Source organism: Lipophrys pholis, assembly GCF_963383615.2.
Source record: "Lipophrys pholis genome assembly, chromosome: 16".
NCBI classification, from domain to species: Eukaryota; Metazoa; Chordata; class Actinopteri; order Blenniiformes; family Blenniidae; genus Lipophrys; species Lipophrys pholis.
This window is the reverse complement of record NC_137634.1, coordinates 9,014,087-9,039,076: the sequence shown is the minus strand read 5'-3', so window position 1 is coordinate 9,039,076 and position 24,990 is coordinate 9,014,087. Positions and strand designations below refer to the sequence as shown.

The window sequence follows — 24,990 nt, the reverse complement described above, 5'->3', positions numbered from 1 at the left end:
TAATAGTAATTGTAAAATAAATTTCGGAAAACTGAACCATTTAAGAAGTGCATTTATAGGGCCGCATGGTGGGGAAGTTGCTGGTGCAGTCACCTCACAACAAGAAGATTTGGGTTCAAATGCCAGCCAGGCCTTTCTGCATGGAGTTTGCATGTTCTTTCCGTGTGCGTGTAGGTTTTCGCTGGGTGTTTCCTCCCACAGTCCAAAAACATGTGACCCTAAATTCCCCCTTGGTGTGAACGTGAGTGTGTGGTTACTTGTCCCTCTGTGTTTGTCCTGTGATTGACTGTTGGCCTGTCCAGGTTGTATCCTGCCCTCTCTCATAGTTGGATGGGATAAAGCACACTCTGGAGTAACCAGAGGAAAAACACATACATGGGGAGAACATGCAAACTCTTCACAGAAAATTAATGTTGACCGTTCAAAATAAATAAAAAAAAGTTTCACCCTCTTCACAAAGTGAAATGTATACCTTATCTAAGGAAAGATGAGAATATAAATACACGAACCAAACGGTAAAAGTTGAGGTCACTTCGTGCTGTAAGCATTAAAGACGGTCTCAAGTGGCAACCTTCTAACTTATTACTTTTGGGGATATATTTAACAATATATTGATAACCATATAGAAACCCAAGTCATTTAACAGAATAAGTAAAAAAAAAAAAAAAAAAACAGCTAAATCCAGTTTATTTATAGAAACCAGGAAAAAGCTCTAATAACTGTCTAATAACAGAAATGAACTGTTGATTTAAACAGAGTATTCGAAGTAAAAATGTGCAATGAATAGTGTGTTTTTTAAATTTCTCCAAACATAATTTTCCCATCAACACCTCACACTCATAGATCTTTGAATTTCTTCCACACATATCAAAGAACACACGCATATATATATATTCTTTTAATTTATGTTCCAAATTCCTGTTTTTAAATCGTGAGTTGAATTTTGGCGTGTTTCATCCACCACACCGTCACCGCCCGCCGTGACGTCAGCGGCAGGGCGGGGCTAACATTCCTGCTTCGGACTACTTTTGTCTCTACGTGGAGAAAGCAGGACTCCAGACTGGACACACTGTCTGGAATTTCAGGCGCACCGACAGTGAGTACCAATTTCCTGGCAACTTATTTACACCAACATGTACTTACAGCTGGAGTTTTTGTTTATAAAGACAAAAAAAAAAAGAGAATTCCCTTTATGTTGGTCGTTCCTCTCCGTGCTGACCGTTATCCTCCGCTCGCAGCAGTGAAACAGGGAGAATTTCCTGCTTTAAAACTTGCCTGTCTGCCGCTAGCCTGTTAGCTTTAGCCACATCTTTACTGGAGCCAAAGCATCCAGCTCCGGATGAGTCCTGAAGTACTCAAGAGAGAGGACTCCACCTCGCTTTAAACTTTGAGAACCAGTACCCACTCATAGATATGTAACTTGAGCTGAATTAACTTTTACGAGTGCTTTTTAAGGTTATTCAGTGTCCGTCAGACAGACTCCCGCTCCACCTCTGCTGACCTGCTGAAAGCGTGTTGGTGCACCTGGACTGTTTTATAAAATCATCCACTGAAAGGGCGGATGAAAAGACTCACTTCACACTTCACGCACGAGCTGGCGCACAGGGGTGATTAAAAAAAGTCCGTGCGCGTGATCCCAGTGTTTGCTGTTCTGGTGACAACGTGTGTTTATTCTTGTTGACATGCTATACGATGCTGGTAAATGTGTTACTTTCTATTTATTTGATGTGCCACTCCCTCACTGTGTCACGTTTCTTTTGAAGTCTTTCTTTAAGTAGGCTGGTTGAGTCTACAGATTATTTAACACCAAAAGCCAGGCTGCTTTTTTTGTTGTTGTTGTTTGTTTTTGGTTTGGTTTTGCTATGCAGTGAATGCTCCAGCAGTTTGAACTGTGTTCTGTGTAAACTTGTTTACTGCACTGAGTGATCGAGCAGGTTTTTTGTTTTTTTCCAGGAGAACATCTGGGGTCGCACTGAATCCACATCTGGGATCCCAATCGTGGATGTCTGTTAAAAGAGAAACTGTCTCTCTGGTGATAACTGGAATACCCACATGTTCAAAAATCCATAAATATTGAGACTGGGAACACGTAGAGTGTTGTGAATACAGTTGTTGAGCAGTGATGATTCACAATCTGGTTTTGCTTGTATGGCAGTGTTTGGGTGGACGAAAGAGGCATTTACATTTCTGTGTGAGGGAAGAAAAGACACTGTATGTCATCTTTAAAGTGCCTGTCAATAATGGGACCTAGTGTGGGGTTATTGCCCATAAAAACAAAAAGGTAGTTGAGTGGTATGTGTTGCAGTAGCTGGAGTGAAAGCAAAGTCCTTCTTTTCCACGCTGTGGGAAATGTATGAAAACCTCCCGTGGGTGTTTGAAATGCAGACATCAGGTGCACCGTGTTATCTCTGAAGACAAACCAGACAGTCAGGAAGAACGGTGGTGTGGAGTTCGGTTTTATTTCCACCTTGGCTCACACCTGCGTGAATGAACAGGTTGCCCTACTTTATAAACTTTCAGGATTTTAAACTGCTGCCTTCACTCGTTCCACACGGTAGGGAAAGTGACCGGGTTGCTGCTTTTATGTGCTGAATATTTCAGCTGTCTCTCGCTGACTGTTTTCTTCATAGTTGATTTTTTTTTTTTTTTTTTCCTGTGAAGCTACGAACAATTAATAAGATTAACAAATGAGATTTTATTGGATCGACACAGCAAAACTAATTGGTCATCATCTGTTTTGGGGTTTGTTTGGGTTTTTTGTTTTTTTTGGCTCTTAAAGTTCCCCAGGTGAGTGCTCGCATGGGAGTAGGTGTGGTGTTTCACAATTACTCTACCATGTCATGTTTAATTATGTGTCATATAAGTTGAGTGGTTTGCAGTGTCTTTGTTCAGTGTTGTGTATTTACGGTTGCTTACCGGGAGAGCTACAGCCCAGCTGATTCAACAGCACATCTGTACCCTGTCCAATCACATTCTTTGGTGTCGCTCTTGTGTAGATTTCTGCGTCAGGCGTTTTCACCTGGTCTGTCATTTAAAACGGCTCCACACCTTCTTTTGGTGATAACCGTGGAGAACAGTTTTCTTTAAAGATAAGCTCGCCCAAGGACTTTCACTTAAACATTTCCTTGATGATTTACAACCCGCCTTCGCCCCGTAAGCTTTATAAGACCACTAAAAAGCAGCCCGGGGTGTTTTGACGTCACAGATGTGTAAATGCCACTTGCATGACATTTGCTGTCGCCACGTCCCACTTACCTGTCACGACTGAGGTGCTTATCTCACCCACACAGTCTGAAGAGGAAGTGAAGGGCTGGAGCTGCAGACTGTTTGCTGTTTTGTGACTCAGTTGGCTTCACCACTGCAGGCGCTTCGGGACTGAAAATGTCCGTGTTCCTGCACAGCGTGTTGGGTGTGTGCACATGAACTTGACCACACTTGGGAAGGGTGCCCAGGCTATTTGTGTGCCTCACATTTCCCATGTAGCCGTGGATGAGGCATTGGCGGGGCGGGGCCGGGTGTGCGAGCTCTGCCGTTTAACTCCGCCATCTGGATGCAGCCCTCCACTTTAAATGGACGGATGTTTTTGGCTCGACAATTAAAATTGGGAGAGAAACAAATATTTGTGTGAGAAACGTCATGGTTTAAAATAAACGGGGAGAACTGAGAGCTTCTTCACTTTTACTGTTGCCTACTGGAGAACTGGGATTAACCCCCCCACCCCACCCCCCCCACCCCCCACCCCCAAAAAAATTGCAAATGTTTGTCATTCATCAATTGTATTTATTTAATTATTTACTTATTTTATTGTTTTCCTGACGTATTTAGTTGTCACTCTAAATGAGCTGGATGTCCGCAGCTCAGTATTGATGGATGAACTTTTCAGAGGTATCGAAATACTTTTAGTCAAATTTCCATCTCAGAAGCTGCTACAGGATTTGTTTTGAGAGTGCAGGATTTTTCTCCTCTCTGCACACACACACACACACACACACACACACACACACACACACACACACGCGTCCAGCTGTCAAAGAGAGCAACTGTCTTTGGAGCCTGACACTCCGAAGTCATTTTCCTGGAGCAACACAACAGGATTTATTGCCATGCTTTGCGGCGTTGAATACAAACCCTCCATTCTCCTGAACCACCGCTGATACGTCTCGCATTTGTCCGCTGCCATCTGTGCCCTCGCTCCATGTACTTAACCCCTCTCCTATTTCCACTCTTGCCTCTGTCGAGGGTGTGACAAGCGCTGGCAAATGAGGTAATGTTTGTCGGGCCATTATTGTGGCGGGGCCAACTTCAGCAGCCACATTTTCACATCCTTTCGGGAGAAAAGTTAAATATAGCCCCAGTGGCATCGTCATTTTCCTAATCGTTTAGTCAGGGGCTTGGGGCTTGCCCCGATTTGGCGGTACTTTGCTGAAGGCAAACATTTTGTGCTCTCTGATACATGGCGAGGTATTTAAAACAATCCCAATGTATACTCTGACTGTTTGAAGTGACAAATCCCTCACCGTTGTAAGAATAGCTTAATGGGAACTGAGCCACAGCTCATTTTTAGTAAACACTGTTATTACAGACAATTCATAAAAGTGGCCTTATTATTAACTTCAAAAATCAATTACTAGTGTCGCCTGAAAATATATTTTCAGTATTTGATTTTGTAATAAACATGTTTTTAGCCTAAATGCATAAAACTTTAATTTAATGAAAATGGTACATAAAATTTCTTTAATATATTTTTAACAGCTGTTCGGAAACATTAGAGACAAAATGCAGAACTCTTTGCGTGGTAGTTGGATTTATTTGAAATATCTGTTAGGTTTTTATATGAAGTCTGCATCTTTGCTCTCAAGTTTATTTCATCAGTTTAATTTGTCTATTACACTTAAAAATAAATTAAACCCTTTGATGTCCATTTCATTTAAATTAATATCTGCTCTCCACCTATTTTTATTTTTTATACGATGTCTGAACATTAAAGATGACACTAGGAAAATGGCACCAACTGATTTTTGTGTAGAGTTTACATGTTCTACACGTGTCTTTGTTTGTACTTTGCCGTCGTCTCACAGTTCAAAGGTTTGCTTGTATATAAATCAAAATTCATATGTGTATTCACCCTTTGCTGGACTGCTGGCCTTTCCAGGGTGTTTCCCTGCCTTTTGTCTAATGGGAGTTGTCTTTAGATTAATGAATAACTTCATAGTACAAACTTTTTTTCGGAGACTTTTTTTTTTTTTTTTTTTTTTAAATCTTCTCAACAATAACATTTGAATCTCCTCCGACCTACAGAGAAAGGCTGAGGTGACAGATTACAGTGAAGTCGAGAGACTTCGGTGAGAGTCAGTGCACCGTCAGCTCTGCTCGCTCAACCACAAGTCTCTTTTATCGCCGCAGTCGCAGAGAAAACTGGAGGAGCTGGTTCACCGGCTTTTCACCGACAACTGCAGAGTCAGACTGCAGCCCGGGCTGAGACTGCTGCTTTGGAAAAACACAGTTGGCATTGTGTTGGGCGATGGAGCCTTTGGTACAGTCCTGGCTTGCAGACATTTATTTTAAGATAAGCCAACTGCTGTAGTGGTGGCTGTGCGAGTGGGAGAGTTTGTAGTTAAGATACTGTATTCATGAAGTCCCCCAATGTGGAGGTAATACTTGAAGTACCAGAGCTGGATGAGCTCCTTTTTCGCCGGTGATTAATATCCAGCCACAACGTCTGCAGGACAGCCAGCCGAGCAGAGTCAGTGTTTACAAGGATACTGAACAAGGTCACCTTTTAATAATAGGAAGTTAATGCTTCAGGTCAAGTACCACTTCATTTCTTTCCTCTTCGGGTTCATTTTAGCAGGTCCACATGAACACTCAGACACTCTATTACTGATAAATCCAAATATAGACTGTTTCATTGTGGAAACCATGTCCATCACTTCTCACTCGTATTCTGTAAAAATCAACACCAAGTCAGGAGAAGGGAACAATTTTCTGTCTGGAAAAATCGATGATTCTTACTTGGCCACTGTGAAAAACCTCCGTTGTTTTTTTTTTTTGAACACTTGTGTTTAAGAGGAATGTCATATTACTGGTTTCGCCTCAGCAAGCGAGGCAGCCCACTCCGCTCACCTCCCGGCAAGTGAAGCCCGATCTGCTCAGGCCTCATGCATTCCTCTGCCACTGCACACCCCGGAGGAGGAACTGGGGGAAATTCCTCTTTTTTTCGGAGGGTTGCTTTTTGCCTCCACAGAGATTGGGAACACAGTGGGTTTTTTGTCAAGCAAAAATATTTCCTAACTGGCTGCTTGATGCCGTATTTCATGACTGGGGCATTTGAACCTTCAAGTAAATCTCACTCTCTCTATCTCTTTTTTTGTGCTAATAAAAAAATACAAATATATAAAGACAATTAACACTGTATCCATATATGGTCATTTCCCCATTCCTTCCTGTTCGTTGCTTATTAATATGGGAAAACTGTTGACAAACTGGATGCTTGAATAATTGCGCTAAACAATGGGATAGGTGTTGGTCGGGTACAACTTCTGGAATATGGGCTTCTGGAAAAGCCCTAATGCAGACATGTCCATGTACCTAATTGACTGCTCTGTAAAGGGTTAAAAAGCCTGAGGAAGATTTAAATGTTTGTTGTAGAATTACTGCAGTGTCGTAAATTAAATTGTGAAGAATCCTTAAAAAACAAGGGTGAAGTTTGAACATCTCTGGCGGGTTTGTTACAGTGTGGCCTTGTTACCGTACAATGGAAATAACAGGAAATGACTTTGATTAGGGGAGAGAAATGTGCTCGAGAAGGAAAAGAGCTGAAGAGAGGAGTGGAAGTGAGTCTTTGAGTGGGGATCTGAGAGGTAACGGTTGCACGAGGGGCTGTTTTAAGAGGATTGGGGTACATTTGATTTATTTAGAGGGGAAAATACTCTTCTCTGTTTGCAAAGTTTCAGAAAGCCTGTGTGCCGAGTCTTTCCAGATGAGATGGAAGGTTTTAGAGGTTTTTAAGATGCCGATGGAGATGTTATTTTAAATCTTTTTCTTCTCTCTCTCTGCAGTCGCACGTTTCTCTGACTGACCACCTCAGGTCACTCACAGGAAAATGTCTGGGAAAATATCAAAGGAAGAGCACGATGAGTTAACGGAGATGTTTGAGAAGATTGGTGAGTAAAATCTACCTTATTATACCGTGTTCATTTTGAGTTGATGATTTAAAGTACTGAATCCATGGTGTCTCTGGTTATTCTTTCTGTGGTTTTGCAGACCTGGATGGCGACGGCCATATCTGTCATTTTGAACTCCAGAAGCTCCTTAATGACTGTGGCCACCACGTACCGGGATACAAGATTCGAGAGATTATCGAGACACTCGATCTCAACAACGACAATAAGATCTGCTTTAACGAGTTTTTGGGGGTAGGTTAACCTGAGCTCGTAGTCTCAGGTTTCATCAGTTTTTCACTTTCTGTTCGGAGCTTTTCTTTCGATGAATCGGGTCTTTGTGTCGCAAAAAGCAACTCTGCCTTTCTTACTGAGACCCCTTATGCATAGCCGCCTTCAGCAGCTGCACACACCACGCAAAGGCTTCTACAAACACGTGTGTGTGTGTGTGTGTGTGTGTGTGTGTGTGTGTGTGTGTGTGTGTGTGTGTGTGTGTGTGTGTGTGTGTGTGTGTGTGTGTGTGTGTGTGTGTGTGTGTGTGTGTGTGTGTGTGTGTGTGTGTGTGTGTGTGTGTGTGTGTGTGTGTGTGTGTGTGTGTGTGTGTGTGTGTGTGTGTGTGTGCTATGCTGCGTCATCAAACTTGCCTTCCCTTGAGCTGACTCACAGTCACTCACAGAGGTGACTACCACTTCAAGCATGCTTTAAAAGTAAATGGTTGACCACAGCAATGCTCTATTTGCCTCTTTTGATTATTGTGAATATGACCAAAATAAATTTACAGGCACACCCAGGTACTCGTTCCATTTCAGTGGCTGAAGTCGAATTTCACTGTGGCCTCGTAGTTGACCCATTTTGAATGTCAGTAAACCATGCAGGTACCTCTCATTATGTCCTTGGGCTGCTGGCACCAGATAATCTGATAAATGAGTGTAGATTGAGGCCGTTTTTCTTGTTAAATTCTTCCATCAGGGTGCAATTTGCCCCATTCGGGGATCTTGTTTTGGCAAGGCATGGTTCACATCAGCACAAGCTTCTTGTGAATAGCACAGTCAAAAGGTTTAAAGGGCTTTAAAGCTCAAGAGTCTCGACACTTCATTGATTGAACTCCAGCTAGCTTTTTCTTTTTTCTTTTTTCTTTTTTTTAACCTGCTGTGATATTTTGAGTTTAAGATCGACTCGTAAAGTGCGAAGCTAAACGCTTCAACGTTGCATCTCTAACCTCCAACATTTAATATTATCCTAGATTGTCCAGGACCTAAAGGGGAAGGCAATAGCGAAGACTTTCCGCAAGGCCATCAACAAAAAGGACGGAATCCGAGCTGTTGGGGGGATGTCGGAGCAGTCGAGTGAAGGCACGCAGCACTCGTTCTCTGGTACGTCATGGATGTTGTTTACTTTGTCTTTCCAGCTGCTGCTCATTTTTTATTGTGACTATGAAGTTGATGAGCTGTTTGCGGCTCTCGCAGTTTATTTCCAAATGCTTCCCTCACCAGCGGAGGAAGCCGCTGTGCGCTCGGTGATGCTGTCCTATTAAACTGTGTATGTCGACCTTTACAGAGGAGGAACGATTTGCCTTCGTGAACTGGATCAACAAGGCTCTGGAAAAAGACCCCGACTGTCAACATGTCCTGCCTATGGATCCCAACACAGACTGCCTCTTCAAATCGGTTGCTGATGGTATTGTACTCTGGTGAGTTGCTCCTTCTGGTTGTTTCCCTGCTGCACTTCAAACACAAGCATGGCATGATTTTACAGATTGATATAGTTAACATTGAACAACTACCTACACAAAGTTATTTAAACGGCAGCACTCGTCGTAAGAGCTGATATTTGGTAATTCCGTTCCGTGATGTGATAAAATGTATTACATAGTCATCACTAAGTCTTCAATTGCTAATTGGCAGTGAATAAATTCATATTTTTACCACAAACTTATAAAAAGAGATGGAGTCATCCAATTAGTTATTCCATTGATATATTATATATATATATATATATATATATTCAGAGAAGAACTTAGAAAAGTTGAATAAAGTTATTCAGAATGTGAAGAAATACCTAATGTGGTTTTGAAACTGATCAATGGAAACCATCAGCATGTTGAGTTTCCGTGTCTCGCTCTATCATTTTGTGATCTAATCAGAGTGTTCTCTGTTTGCAAAGCAAAATGATCAACCTGTCGGTACCAGACACCATCGACGAAAGGACCATAAATAAGAAAAAACTGACACCATTTACAAAACAGGTCAGTCAAAACTATTTGAGTATTTTCGGAACTTCTTTTCAATGATATGTTGTGCGTTTGTGTCATTACAAGGTTTTCTGCACTAGTTTCATCCCTTGATTTGTACGCAACAGGAAAACCTGAACCTGGCCCTGAACTCTGCCTCTGCCATCGGTTGCCATGTGGTTAACATCGGTGCATCGGACCTGAGAGACGGAAAGCCCCACCTGGTTCTGGGCCTGCTGTGGCAAATCATCAAGATCGGCCTGTTTGCCGACATCGAGCTCAGCAGAAATGAAGGTACCGGGTGTATTTGACTCCCGTCGCTATAGTTCAACCGGTCTGTGTTCAAACAGTTTGACTGATGATAATTACCTCGACAGCGCTGGCGGCACTGCTGAGGGACGGGGAAACTCTGGAGGACCTGATGAAGCTCTCCCCAGAAGAGCTTCTGTTACGCTGGGCGAACTTTCACCTAGAAAATGCCGGCCAACCGAAGATCAGCAACTTCAGCAGTGACATCAAAGTACTTACATGAATTTCAATTACTCGATGTGTAGTTGTTATCTGACAGTTTGGTATTTCTCAGCAAAGCAGATGAATTAATCTTCAAAAATTTAAGGGGACATCCATTTTCTTTTTTCAACGAGAGAAGTTCAGATTAATGTTATCACTTCCAGAAGTATGATACAGTATTTCATCCTTAATTATATTGCTTGACCCACTTCATACTGACCAGACAGCTTTTATACAATTATAGAAATTAAATGTCTGCCGGTGTTTTTCTTTAAATTTATTTTTAACCTTAACTATGCTTATTACAACATGTTTTTGCTCCATAGTGTGTTATTTTGTGTGTCAAACATTTAATTTATAGGAGTAATCTTGTGTTTTTAGCTGAAATAATGAAGGTTAGATCAGTTGCAAGTTGTAGTTATGGCCAGGTTTAGAGTAAGTTTGCAGGAAATCATTGGAAGGCCATGCAATGTAAATAAAAAGCAGAATAACGTGTTGTGTGTGTCCCTATCACCCAGAGTAGAGCTGTCCTAATTATCCTAAAGTGGATCTCTTATTGATTTTTGATTCATTTTCCAGGACTCGAAGGCGTATTTCCACCTCCTGAATCAGATTGCACCGAAAGGCAAAGAAGAGGACGAGCCGTGCATAGACATCAACATGGCGGGCATCAATGTAAGCACTTTGACAGGCAGCGCTCACAGCTGAGCATCTTCACCACACGGGAACAGCTGCTGCACGGAGCCTTTCGCCCCAGCATGTGTGTGATCTGTGTCTTGTGCTCAGGAGAGAGACGACATGAAGAGGGCCGAGGCCATGCTGCAGCAGGCCGACAGGCTCGGCTGTCGGCAGTTTGTCACCCCGGCCGACGTCGTCAGCGGAAACCCCAAACTCAACCTTGCATTTGTTGCCAATCTGTTCAACAAATACCCAGCGCTGACCAAGCCCGAGAACGAGGACATTGACTGGGGACTCCTGGAAGGTGAGTATTTTAAAAGCCAAATGTGTTAAAAGAGCTTTTCACTTAAATATAAATGACCATTTGGCCGACTCTCCTGCAGGCTGATATAAATGAGTTGGTTTTTTTTATCATCATGTCGTACAGTTCTATGTGCATTTCTCGATAAGACCGCTGAATCCCACGATCCTTTGCTATCTAGGGGAGACGAGAGAAGAGAGGACGTTCCGAAACTGGATGAACTCCCTTGGAGTGAACCCACACGTGAATCATCTCTACGGGTGTGTATCTCTAACATCCTTGTGTACTGTTGAGAAGTATTTGTAGCTGGTAGGCTCTTGCTTTTTGCTTTTATATATTGCATCACATGTCCCCCTTTTTTTTTTTTTTTTTTTAATTTCTGTCCTTTTTGTTCTTCTAGAGACATGCAAGATGCCTTGGTCATCCTTCAACTCTATGAAAAGATAAAAGTGCCTGTTGACTGGAAATGCAAGGTCAACAAGCCCCCCTACCCGAAGCTGGGGGCCCACATGAAGAAGGTTGATGAAAGTTTTTTTTGTTGTTGGCCAAGTAAATGTTTTGCACTACACCCACTGTGTCGTATTGTCCACCCAGCTGGAGAACTGTAACTACGCAGTGGACCTCGGAAAAGACACCAAGTTCTCCCTTGTTGGCATCGGCGGGCAGGACCTGAACGATGGCAACCCCACCCTGACCCTGGCGCTGGTGTGGCAGCTGATGAGGAGGTGAGACATCGCCCGAGAGGATGAAGCTAAAGCAAAATATAAATTCTGCCTTCTCTTTCAATCAGAGAAAAAAAAATACAACTAAAGTATTTTCATAACAGACAAATGTGAATGTCCTATGTTAGCTTTGCTTTGTGAGGTTCAGAGTATGTGCCTGTATTGTCTGGTTTGTGCTCTTTTGGAGTAGCAAACAATGTGCAAGTAAAACGGAAAAGAAATGTGTGATGTGGGGGTTTTCAGTTTATTAAATGTGTTCTCTGTGTTGCGCTTTTTCAGATACACATTGAATGTACTGGAGGATTTGGGTGATGGGACAAAAGTGAATGACCCCGTCATTGTGAACTGGGTAAACAAATCATTGGCAGATGCTGGAAAATCATCCAAGATTTCGAGTTTTAAGGTAAAGCAGGCTTTATATTTGTTTATTGTTTTTCCTTGCAAGTGTGAAAATATCCGCATGCCAGCGTTGACTCACATGACCCAGTTGAGTGACGAGAGCTCAGGCTTTAGTTAGATGCAAATTCTCACCTTAGACCAGGTTTGCATGAACCGACATCAGCTTTTCAAAGATTTCCTTCAATCTGCAGCGTTCGACATGATGAGGAGGTCGGGGGTCACATTAGGGATTTTCCTTTGGAAGCTCTCAGAAGGCTAAAATGAGTACGAAAACATAAAAGCTTAACTATCAACAGAATTGAACTTTTTAACCTGATTTGAGAAAAATACAGTCTTATGTGGGCTGTGGCCGCACATCTCATCGAGATTTCCCCGTTTGTAAACCAGACCATAAGAGGAAGTTCAGACCTGGCCTTTTGAGTTTCCCCTGAAGCTGTTGCTGCTTCTGTGAGGTGTGTGTTACCTGTGTGTGTGTGTGTGTGTGTGTGTGTGTGTTACCTGTGTGCTCTGTGGACAACAGGACAAAGAGATCAGCAGCAGTCTCGCAGTGCTGGAACTGATCGACGCCATCCAGCCCGGCAGCATCAACTACGACCTGATAAAAACAGGCAGCCTGTCTGAAGACGAGAAGCTTGAAAACGCCCAGTAAGAATCTCTTTTTGCAAAAAGACAAATCACAGCAACCATTTTCTTATATATTCTGTGGACACTCATGAAAACTGTAAAAAAAATAAATAAATCAAATTAAAACAATCTCTGTTGTGTCTAGATACGCCATCTCGATGGCGAGAAAGATTGGGGCTCGTGTCTACGCTCTGCCGGAGGACCTGGTGGAGGTCAAGCCCAAAATGGTGATGACGGTCTTCGCCTGCTTGATGGGTCGAGGGATGAATCGATGCTAAGCGTCCGGCACCGATCATTTTTAAACTTACATTACCCGGAAGCAATTAGCAATTTGAAACATTCCCCCACAGTTAAAGACATGAAGGGTTTTTTTTGGTAACGACTCAAAATCATACATTTGCATGTCTCCCTGTTTCTTGTGATTAACAATCTGAAGGATAATGTGCTGTCCTCTTGCTTCAAATAAGGGTACAGTTGTAAAATTTGTTTGGTTGTCACTTAACGTATGCGGACGTCTTAATGTATAAGAATGCTGTTTTTTTTGTTTTGTTTTGTTTTTTTTAAGAAATATGCGTATTTCCAGCAGCAAGGTTGTTTACATATTTTTACTCAAACTGATAAAGTAAATTATAGCCTTGAATAAGCAACACACATTCCCGAATACCATGCTCATGAAGAAACGCTTGAAGGGTCCGAGAAGGAGGAAGAAAGTGAGACGGCAATGTTTCGGTGGAGCCGCACATTTGAAAAAAAAAAAAAAAAAAAACACCCAAACAATTCCTCTCACTTCATGAAGTTACAGCATGCCTTAATAACTGCCACAATAAATGCTGACATATCTTTATACAGGAGCCATAAGGTCAGAATATAAGAATGACCAGCCTGATGTGCGATCTGTCCTCATTTTTTATTTTTTTTTCTTGGGATTATTATGCTACTTAAATGCTGTTTTGGAGGGTGTCTCGTCTTTGTTGTAGTGGATGTCTGTTTAGTTTGTTTTGGGTTTTTTTTTGTCTATTACTTTGGATGAGGAGCTGGCTGACTCGACTCTCCTGGCTTGTGCTGTGCCTTCCTGTCTCTGAGAGTACTTCAAGGTTTAGCTGTTTTTCTTTTGTATCCAACAGTACCAAATAATCTAAACAAAACATAATTCCAGCCTCATGATATTCTATGACAATGGCCAAATTGTATTTGGTCTCATGTTTATGTCTGCTTTACATGTAACAATAAATATAAGTTTGTAAACGGCTCATATGTTTCATTTTTGTAGTATAGTGTGTAATTTCTGTAGATATGTTTGGTTTTGATGATATCACTGACGTTATGTCCACATAACCTGGGGTTTTCTCCCACTGTCGAAAAACATGCACTTGAACTTAATCAATGCAAAATTACTTTCATATCTAAGAGTAAAACTGACCAGTTATATACCAATAATGAGTGATTAAAATACTAGACAAAAATAGCGTTTAGATCATTTCACTTTATCTACAGGTGCAGCTAAAAATAAGCGCGTCGCTGTCAGTTATTTCTAGAATCATAACCGACTAAAATGTTTTGATGTTTTTTTTTCCATTTTGGTCAATCTTATTGGCTTCAGTTAAAATGTAAAATACAGAAAAAAAATGTCTCATAAAACAGAATATTTTTAGATATAGTTTTAATTCACAAAACTCATGAGCAGAACTAAAAGAGTCTTAAGATAAATAACACAGATAAAGTGAGGGCGTTTATAGATACATAATACTCAACTCTGCTGCTCTTCCCACAAATGCATGTTCCTTAAGGAAAAGTTAAATGGTTTACATCAAAGATTCAACTTACTAATACACAAAATTACTCCAGATAAGTTTATTAAAAAAATACTTCTTTCGCCTCAGTCGTTTTAAATAATGTAAAAATGTTCTCTATCAATGAATTAAAGGTGGTATTTTGGTCTTTTTCGGGCAGCTTTTGGAGTCCAGGTGGTATGAGGACTTAACTTACAGTATGAAGTGAGCAATAGCGATGCATGCAGTTAGATCAAAATAAACAGGATTTAGGTGTTGAGGTCTCATCCACTCTTCATCAGAAGGGAAAACAATGAAATACGAATACTTTAATGTAACTGCATGCTATTTTTGGCACTTTTCCAAGTATGTCATTTTACTGAACAACTATACTTACTTGTAATCAGGAACAATTTAAGAAATGAGCATTCATTTTCAGTTGAATCTTTTGAGTATAATCGCTTTGAGGCGCACCTTCAAATGTAGACAGTGTAATTTAAAATGTCCTATATTAGAAAAGTCGTCTGTATTGAATTAAAGTGTTTTTTGTTATTTTTTTCAATTATCAATCATGCCATGAGAGTTTTTTCATTATGTGTAGATGAAGAAATAAAATCTTCTGTACGATCACTTTTAGGCTCAAAAGAGTTTTGTCTCGGATTTTTTCCTACTTCTCTTTCCTCTTATCTCATTTACGGTTGACTACCCTGGTGCATTTATGTTCTTCCCTTTTCTTCATCATAAAACTCCCTCCAGGCTGTAATAAAGCCAACAGTTATTGCTTCCTGGGTTTTTCTTCACTTCATTTTGATGAATGGTTTGGATAGCTGCTCTTAAATGGACTTTAAAGTGGATTTTAATGACAAAATGCTGTTGAAACTATGAAAAAAAAACAAGAACTGTAAACAGAGTGAGATACTGGTGAGAATCTGGGTTTCTTTAATTAAAACCGATCTCTGTCAACATGTTTAATCCTTTCACAGTGTCACCAGTCTCTTGTTAACCGGCAGGGTTTTCTCCGCACTCCATCAACGATAGTGTTACAACAGGGGAAAAAGAAGCGACAGCTTGTTTTTTTGTTTTTACTGTTCACTGGCCTGAATCTCAGGTAGACAAAAAGTCTTGTGGGATTCTCCTCAAGGAGTTTTTTGGGAGCATGAATACAGCGGAGTGTGTCTGGCTGTGACAGTGAGCCGGACGCTGAGCAGGATGTCTCCTGTGGCCTTATCATCTGAGGTTTCAAGCTCCATTTGCATCAGAGAGTCTGGATTTGTACAAATGGCCTCCTCGTTTTCATTAATAAGACACGTTTAACAACAATAGCCAATCCACATTTTAAGTGCAAATTCTAATCCGTCTCAATGACTTTAGAGGCGAGGATATATCATCAAAATTAAAAAATTAAAAAATCTATATATTGTTAGTGAGTGATAATGAATATAGAGTGTAATGATAAGCCACAGTGGAGTCATACTTCTGAAGTAAAATCATCCGAACCTTCGACATGACCTCATTTTTATTTGTAGACTGTGATTTCACCTGAAACACAGCAATCAAAGGCCGTTTGAAATGTAAACATCTGTGACCACAAGTCCAAGAGAGCAGAAACGGAGCAGAGACAGAGCAGAGACAGAGCAGAGACAGCGCGGGAACAGAGCAGAGACAGAGCAGAGACAGAGTGGAGACAGAGCAGAAACAGAGCAGAGACAGAGCAGAGACAGAGCTTAAAGTGAACAGAAAGGAGCAAAATACGTCCCACTTTTTTTTTTACGCCATTTACTTTTCTTCATATGAAAATTTCCTTAAAAATAATAATAGATAAAAAACTTTACATCTCCTTCAATTTGATAAAAAAAAAATAAAAAAATAGCTTTCTCAAGGCAAAATAAAAACTTTTTTTTTCATTATTTTATTTTACCTTTTGCTTAAAAATCACAAAAAAAGAGAAGAGGGAGAAAAATACCACCTGGGCTTTTTAATAAAATTATTTTACTACTAGTACTGCTAGTGCAGCATTTTATTTGTTTGTGCTTGTTTCTATTCTATTCTATCCAAATCAAAACAATTATGATTTATGTGAAGACAATGAAAATTCATAGTCAGTCATTTTTTATCTACTGTGATGCTCAACCTTGAGAAGTCAAGTCACCATCAAAGAATATGTGAAACAAAATCAAGATGTGTGAGAAGAACATTCACTTAAAACACACAAAATAAAAACAACCCGTAGACCCTCTGCCTCCTTTTTGTACTCAATGTCCTCTGGTCTGCGCCAAGGAAAAGAGTCAACCGAGGGTTTGCTCAGAAGAATTCCCTGCGGAAGCTGACAACCGGGCTCCGAAGCATTAAAGATCTTCCTGCCCTCAAGTCTCCCATTGTACCTACAGTACACTCTATCAGAGGAGGAGGAGGAGGAGGAGGAGGAGGAGGACCATGTGTTCACGCATCTCACACACTTCAATAGGAGACTAATGGAAAAGGCTGAAAGGACGAGGTTATAGTGACCGTCTTTAACGGCTGCTTCAGGATTATTTTTCTCCGTCATACCGTCCACTGCAGGTGCTGAGGATGAACCTGCTCCAGGTGCGCCATTGTCAAGACGCCTCGAGGTTTTTACTGGAATGACTAAGTCAAACTAAGGTAAGATTGAAGATGAGTATAAGCTGTTCTATTTGTTCATTATTTTTCTTGTCTTTTAGTGACACAGAGTTTATTATAATTCTCGTCATGAACACTTGAATCTTCTTTTCATAATGAATAACGGTTTTGTGTTTGTGGCGTTGCATAATATTATAAAATGATAGACATTCGACAATTACATTCATGCTGAAGTAATATGGGTATGCAGTTCAATTCAAATCACTTTTTTTAATGCAAAAGAACTGTCTGGTTGCTCCATCACACTTCACTCTCACCACACCAGTTTCCTAAGTGATGCAGCTCTCGGGGGAGGCCGGCTGATTGGCTCAGCGAGCACCTGCCCGTGTGTGTGTGTGTGTGTGTGTGTGTGTGTGTGTGTGTGTGTGTGTGTGTGTGTGTGTGTGTGTGTGTTAATGATCCATCAATTAGTCACACAGTGGAAACAGTCCTCTAAATACCTTGTCACCTGTCCTGGATGGAGGTGTATCCCCCCCCCCCCCCCCCCCCCCTCCCCTCCCCCCGCTACTCCTTCTGGTTGGATTCGGTGTTTCAATATATTCACAGTTATAATTTACAACCTGCTATGAGTTACCGTGCACTGGAGTCTGTCTCATGTCGCCGCTTCAGTCTCCACAGCAACCTCCTGCTGGGTGATGGGCCAGGTGAGGGACTGAGGGCCAGGCGAGGGATCCCAGTGGGCCCCCTCCTCTGGTCCCCGGACTATAATCTGCCTTACGCACCATAAACAGTTTCCTCTCCTGTCAGACAGTCGCTGAGAGAAAAGAGCAGGAAAACTCACGCACAAAATGGGTTAAAGGGCTCCAAGCATCGTGTTTTACTTGAGTTGTCTGCCTACCGTGTCAGACCTGAAGATGACGGGTCAGGTGGCGGAGAGAGACCGCTCACCCCACAACCTGTCCGTGAAGACCACCTTGAACGAAGAGATCGAGAGAGCGGAGAGTATTCTCAGCAGGTAATCGCAGCATCGTCGTGTGTCCGAGTGAGGCGTTTTCTGCGGCAAAGGCAACTCACGTGTACGTCTTGGATTTTTTTTTCCACGCAGGGTGCCGTCTATCTGCGATGACACATCCTCAGAGCTCCAAAGAGTCGCAGCTCTTGACCCTCACGGAGGCAATTCAAGAAATTCTTTTCACAGGAACGGAGCCATCTCAAGGTAAAACCGCAACAAAGCCGCTGTCTCACAGAGCTTTCCTCACAATCACAGGCTGGAGAAGCTGAAACATTATCATGTAGCTCCTTTCAAACTCAAATAGCTCAGAGTTTCTTTAATGGAGCATGGAGGATCCAGCCGTGTGATTAAAAAAATAAAATTAAAAAATTGTTTGAAAATCATATTTTTAAAAAGTACAGGATGTTACTTTGCACTTTTGAAGGTCGAGTATAGACTTAAACCTAATTAAATTCTCACTATTCAAATCCACTTTTGCGGGCTCATCAGTATAAAATAGTACAAAATAGAACTTTTTTTTTTTTTTTATTAATCTAGATTTTAAAGAGAATTTGTATGGCCTCAAACTGATGCAGAAATAATGTAAAGAGCTCCTCTAATACTAAATTAAAAACTCATTAAATTCAGTTTTGGAGGTTTCTGACTCCACTTTAATACTTTAATTTGTTTACTTCTACACTTGTAATGAGAAACTGAAGAAAATGTGCAAATAAATGAAAAGGGACTGTTTTTTGTAGTATTTCTTCTATTTCCCCTTTAACATTCCCTATTCCCACTCAGTGTGCTTGATTGATAGTAATTACATTATATAGTATATTAACCATATTTAGAGAACCTTTTCTTGGTGTATCATTACACTAAGTGTGAAGTCTTAAACATAGAAATATCCTAAACAACACTTCAGAGTTATAATGTTTAGTTTACACTTATTTGAGTGAGAGTTAAATCTGTTTAGGGTCACTGGTTGGAGCAAAGTAGGAGCCATTACATCCATAGGAACGAAACCCATTTTAATCAAACATTAGGGAAATGTTATTGTCTCTTTTCGGATATTAGATTACTATCAATCAAAAATAGGATTCAGTGTAAATACAGGGGCGACACAATAATAAACAAACTGTTGTTATCTCATGATTCCACGTACATCATCAGTTCATAGGGTCATACAGACCGTTGAAAAGATGATTACGTGTCATCATACAGACTAAAGTCACATCTGTGATTGAGGAAAGTGTGATTGTGGTCCTGCGGTGTGTCAGGCTGGTGAGTCTGGTGGTGCGACTGAGGGAATGGGCACACAGGAGTCTGTTGGAGGAGGAGGATCGGCCAGACTCCTTCCTGGAGCGCTTTCGTGGCCCCGAGCTGAGGACGGCCCCCAGCCGCATCAGCAACACGCAACCAGACGCCAACGGCAACAATGCCAAAGGGGTCTTCAGGTATGCCGGCTGCCAGCCTCGTACATTGCCATGCACTTTGTTGTATACCGCTGCAAAAATAAATAAATAGAAAAATTCAGTAAGAATACAACCATAGAATGATCATTACCAGTGCCGCACTGATATTTTTCAATGAATTACAGACACCTTTTAAATAAACAAATGAACCTTTAAGGTTTGAAAGAGTGAGCACCATGTTAACTAAGTTACCTTTTTGTGCATCTCTTTGTTTTTGTTTTTTAAAACTAATAAAAGAAAATTGAAAAAACACTGGAAAAAGTAGCTGCGCTGATTATTTTTTGTTGTATTACTTAAAAAAGCATAAAAACTATATTTTTTTTCCCATTTTGTTTTGATGCATATATTCCAGAAAATATGCAAAATTGCAAAAAAAAACTGTGTTTGAACATCTGCACTACATGAAACTACAGCAAGAGATGGTATCCATTTTTAATTATACAAGAAAATAAGTTATTTAAGTTATTTTCGATGTACTTTTCTATGAATAACACGTTGGAGACAATGTTTAAGACAGGCTTAAGTCCGTTCAGAGATATTTTTGATCTATAATTGGTTAAATGTGTGTGAATTTGAGAGGGTTAACATCTCACATCATCAACACATCAGGAAGACATGAGCTTCAGAGCAGAAATCATTATCTGTGAACTCTTTGATACTTTCCAGGCTGAAACTGATTATATTTTCTATATGTGGCTGAAAGAAGCAGCCTGTCTATTTTGCTTTATAATGTAAGAAAACGAAGATTAAAACTCTGCTTTTTCTTAAACAATATACGTAAACATGAGATGTTTTGAAGTAAACTACTTTTGCAGCTTTTCTGATTTATTTTTTTTTTTTTTGTCCTACTTGAGCCATAATGTTTAGTATCTTGTCTCTTGACTTGATATTTGCAATCCTCTCGTTCTTTCAGGAAAAAGTGGAATTTGTTTGTGGTGTCCCCATCTGATGATGCATACTACCGCTGGTTATTTGTCATCGCCATAGCGGTGCTCTACAACTGGTTCCTCGTGGTCGCCAGGTAATAACACCAACAGTCTGTCAGTAAATCTGCTGCTGCCCTGTGACCTCCAGGGAGGATGATTGATGTTGTGAAGAGGAGTGCGGTCCTCTCTGGGAGCAATATATCATTTCTCTTTCTGTATTCACAGAGCGTGCTTTGACAAGTTGCAAGTGGGCAATTACATCTGCTGGCTGGTGTTGGACTACATCTCCGACACTGTGTACATCATGGATACTTGTGTCCGACTTCGCACAGGTAACCTACTTTAAAAGCAGCAAATCCCTCAAATAATCGAATAAGGTATTGGATAATTCTGCCATGCCTCCCTAAGACTGATGAAGTCTGACGATAAAGTCGCAGGAAACATCAGTACTGCAGTTATGGTGGGAGCCGGGAATAGACGCAGGTAAATTGAGGTTGAAGGTTATTTAGACAGTTGCTATGGCGTCCTGATTGAGGCTGAAGTGTCATGTTTTTATCAATCTTAATCAAACAGAAACAGGGTGACAACTCTTAAATGCAAACTGGGTGCGTATCACTGGCTGTTATTACCACGTTATTGTCTCCTATTACAATCAACATTTCTCTTCAAATTTGCTGTATGTGATTGAAAATAACATACTGAGCCAACAATATTGTACTTGTTGGTCTGATGAAAACCAGCGGATGAATTTCCATTGCGCTGTCGCTATTTGGCAATAAAAGTTATAGATAAAAGCTTATTATTTTATGTAGTCCATCAACTCTTGAGGGAAACACATTTCTGTTGCAGCTAATCCTTTTCCTATTCTGACAAGTGATTTAAAGGTTTCGATTGTTGTTTGGTGCTGTGAACTAAGCAAATAATATATTAATCAAAGATTGTCTTGACACCATCATGCTGTCATCAAAGTTAACCAATCAATCAATAAAGTTGAATAAAACAAATGACACAAGCTGAAAGACACATAAACACTTAATAACTGTTGAAGGAGCTACAGAATCAGAATCAGAAGATCCTCCTTATACATAAGATACATTTCACAAAATGTGTATTCATAAAAACGTGGACAGGAGTCATGTAAAATGTGTTGAATTCACAGTTCGGCCTCGTCTCGATAAACTTAGGCCATCCCATTGAGGTGACACCAGGGTGACCAAAGGACCTGTTTGGCCCCGGGAGATGTCCACTTTTCACATCCTCTCTGGGGGTGTTTCATAAATCCATGAAAACGTCTTGTTTTCATTGGTTCTCAGGCATGTATTTAAATTAACTGGTAGTTTGCAGAGCACAGCCATGTCTGGTTTTGTCTCTCAGTCCTGGCAACACGGCTGCAAACCAGCCCACGAAATACCAAATTACTGCTTTTCAGAGGAACTGAAGAAAAAAACAACAACAAAAAAACAAAACCCTCATTTACCGACCGTAATGTTTTATTTTTGTATGTCTCGAGTAAGACTTGAAAAGAGACTTCAGTTTGATTTTATATACAGATGAATCAATATTTCTAGGATTTTTTAATGCACATATTTTGAAGTTTTTTTTCTTGATGAAGTATGCTGAGTGACCCAATTGGAATTTCTGTCTTTGATTAGAAAGTGATCATATTTTGTTCCAGAGGAGAAAATACTTTGTGTCCATTCAATCTTAAGGTAGAGAAGTAGAGTTTGTGAACGGCTGTTTGTATCTTCGTAGGATTCCTGGAACAGGGTTTGCTGGTGAAGGACCACACCAAGCTGAGAGACAGCTACATCCGGACGCTGCAGTTCAAGCTGGACGTGTTGTCCATCCTGCCCACTGACCTGGCGTACATTTCCACCGGCATCCACACACCTCAACTCCGGTTTAACCGCCTGCTGCGCTTCCCGCGCATGTTTGAGTTTTTTGACCGCACAGAGACGCGCACCAACTATCCCAACATCTTCCGTATCTGCAACCTGGTGCTTTACATCCTGGTCATCATCCACTGGAATGCCTGCATCTACTACGCTATATCCAAGTCTTTGGGATTTGGCTCGGACACCTGGGTGTTCCCGAACACCTCCAAGCCTGAGTTTGCCTCGTTGACGCGGAGTTACGTTTACTGTCTTTACTGGTCAACCCTCACCCTCACCACCATCGGAGAGATGCCCGCCCCAGTGAGGGATGAAGAGTATCTCTTTGTCGTCTTTGACTTTCTTGTTGGGGTGCTGATTTTTGCGACGATCGTGGGAAATGTCGGCTCCATGATCGCCAACATGAACGCCACCCGTGCCGAGTTTCAAGCTCGAATCGACGCCATCAAACACTACATGCACTTTCGCAAAGTCAGCAAGGGATTAGAGACCCGCGTCATCAAGTGGTTCGACTACCTCTGGACCAACAAGAAGGCGATCGATGAGCAGGAGGTTCTGAAGAACTTGCCGAACAAACTCCGGGCTGAGATTGCTATCAATGTACACCTGGAGACCTTGAAGAAAGTCCGCATCTTTCAAGACTGTGAGGCGGGACTGCTGATAGAGCTTGTGCTCAAACTGCGGCCACAGGTCTTCAGTCCGGGAGACTACATCTGTAGAAAAGGGGATATTGGCAAGGAGATGTACATCATCAAAGAGGGGAAACTGGCAGTCGTGGCTGATGATGGGGTCACACAGTATGCTCTCCTCACTGCTGGCAGCTGTTTTGGGGAAATCAGCATTTTGAATATAAAAGGTAGTAAAATGGGGAATCGTCGGACAGCAAATATCCGCAGCTTGGGTTACTCTGACCTCTTCTGCCTCTCCAAGGACGACTTGATGGAGGCAGTGGCCGAGTATCCCGATGCCAAGACTGTGCTGGAGGAGAGGGGCCGGGAGATCCTGATGAAGGAGGGTCTTCTGGACGAGACCGCGGAGAGCTGCGTTTTGCAGAAAGAGGACACGGACGAGAAGGTGGAGAGGCTGGAGTCCTCTCTGGACACCCTTCAGACTCGTTTCTCTCGCCTGCTCAACGAGTACACGCACACTCAGCAGCGGCTGAAGCAGCGCATCACTTTGCTGGAGCGCCAGCTCAACCGAACGGACTGCGGCGCCGAAGCAAGCGACGACAATGACGCAGGAGCTGAGGTGGCCAATGCTAGTGAGTCTGGGCCTGTGGCCAATACAAAAGGGTCACCGCATGAAAATAATGTGCATATACAGGATGAAAAGAGTCTGATATTAAAAGACTAAATCTACAAAGAAAAAAAAGAAAGACTTTGTCTGGTTAGAGCTGTTAAAAAACACCAATGACACTCTCTTAAATCTCCATCATTGTTTGTAAAAATAAATGACTGCATGTAAATAAAAAAGAAACAAAAGGGGACAACAATGCCATGAGCATTAATTCCGATGAGTCAATGCACAAACCGGTGAGTGGGATGTGTGGCTAAGTGGCAAACTATAAAGAGACCAGTTGAACCAGTGTTTGTGCCTCAATGATGAGGCTGAAACTCGCTGAAAGCTGATGGACGTCACAGTTCTGGGTCACCTGTAAACACTTTGTGTTTGCTTGCATCAGCAGAGGGATTCTGCTCTCCTGACACGTTATAGTTTATGTTCTGGCGCTATACGCCTCGTCTCTTGCTGCTCCTCCAGAGGGGAGAACGGTCTGAGGGGAGATGCCAGTAGGTGATTTGCGAGCTTCACATCGACAAACACGCTTATTTTCCAGAGCAGTTTGTTCAATTGGATCTGAATCTGACTCATAAAGATGATCGAAACATCTTTTCTGCATTTCCCCCTGCTATTTTTTCCAAAGAAACTGGAACAAAAATAAGAGTGCCTCAAAGTCTATTTTCTCACAAGAGGAGTCACTTGAACTCTTCATTTATTCGGATTTGTTATAGTTTTCTGCCTTTTTACTTGCAGACTGAAGTTAGATCAAGCTTCCTCAGTCCTTCCTGAGGTGCTCCCATTTATTTGTTTTTTCTGCAAGCTCGCTCTCCGAGGTAAGGGACCGGGGATTTTCCAGTTATTCAGCTTTTGCATTCCAGGATACAACTCAACCACATGAGCAGTGTTGATAAGCGCAGCTGGAACAATGAGTCTGCAGCAGAGCCGCCGATAATAAAGAAGCAGGAGGTAATGCCCACATATCCCCTGCAGGCCCTTAAGAAGTGGGTGGCATCAGGTGGCACGAACAGATTTCTGATTACCAACTACGGTCAGTGGAGGAGAAACCTACTCGATATTATCCTGCAACTCAATATTAGAGGTCCATTTCATTATCTGAGACTGTAATATTCTGCAATCTAGACTTTACTTAACAGCCAAATCTGTTTAAATCGAGAAAGCAAGGGATATCTGACACAATCAATTTTATATTGGTGGCTGACGTGAGCACTAAACGGATGCCTCCGTCCGTCAATGACTAGATTACAGAAGGCATTAGGTTTTCAGATTGAGTGTTCATGAGTCATATCTTTACTACTGAAACATATCTCTAGAATACCCTCTGAAATGGGTTCATATAGAACTTCACACTGTTTTAAAGATAAACTGGCAAAAATCACAGTAATTAATTTTTCCAGGGTCTTTGGTTGTTTGTAGATC

General features: G+C 41.5%; 2 protein-coding genes across 17 annotated transcripts; both read left to right on the top strand.

The window, feature by feature from the left end:
- Positions 1-994: 994 nt before the first annotated feature.
- Positions 995-13,873, top strand: LOC308121572 (plastin-3-like). Of its 16 annotated transcripts, XM_080482878.1 has the most exons (18): positions 1,031-1,096; positions 1,456-1,607; positions 1,954-2,032; positions 7,059-7,163; positions 7,264-7,415; positions 8,404-8,533; positions 8,718-8,850; positions 9,324-9,405; positions 9,519-9,684; positions 9,768-9,910; positions 10,480-10,575; positions 10,687-10,882; positions 11,061-11,139; positions 11,280-11,397; positions 11,474-11,604; positions 11,881-12,004; positions 12,521-12,645; positions 12,770-13,873. In XM_080482878.1, the coding sequence occupies exons 4-18, from the start codon at positions 7,103-7,105 to the stop codon at positions 12,900-12,902; spliced, it is 1,869 nt and encodes a 622-aa protein (XP_080339004.1). In that variant the 5' UTR covers positions 1,031-1,096; positions 1,456-1,607; positions 1,954-2,032; positions 7,059-7,102; the 3' UTR covers positions 12,903-13,873. The 16 variants fall into 16 exon arrangements, with proteins under 16 accessions (XP_080338991.1, XP_080339001.1, XP_080338992.1 ...); XM_080482875.1 differs by lacking the exon at positions 1,456-1,607 and having other exon boundaries at positions 1,017-1,096; XM_080482866.1 differs by lacking the exon at positions 1,456-1,607 and having other exon boundaries at positions 1,020-1,096; positions 1,954-2,004.
- Positions 13,874-17,905: 4,032 nt separating this feature from the next.
- LOC308121842 (cyclic nucleotide-gated cation channel-like) lies at positions 17,906-24,311 on the top strand (the record flags this gene model as incomplete). The annotated part of the gene is made up of 7 exons (XM_080483368.1): positions 17,906-18,006; positions 18,097-18,207; positions 19,263-19,439; positions 20,371-20,478; positions 20,609-20,715; positions 22,136-23,536; positions 24,307-24,311. The coding sequence occupies 7 exons, from the start codon at positions 17,906-17,908 to the stop codon at positions 24,309-24,311; spliced, it is 2,010 nt and encodes a 669-aa protein (XP_080339494.1).
- Positions 24,312-24,990: the final 679 nt, after the last annotated feature.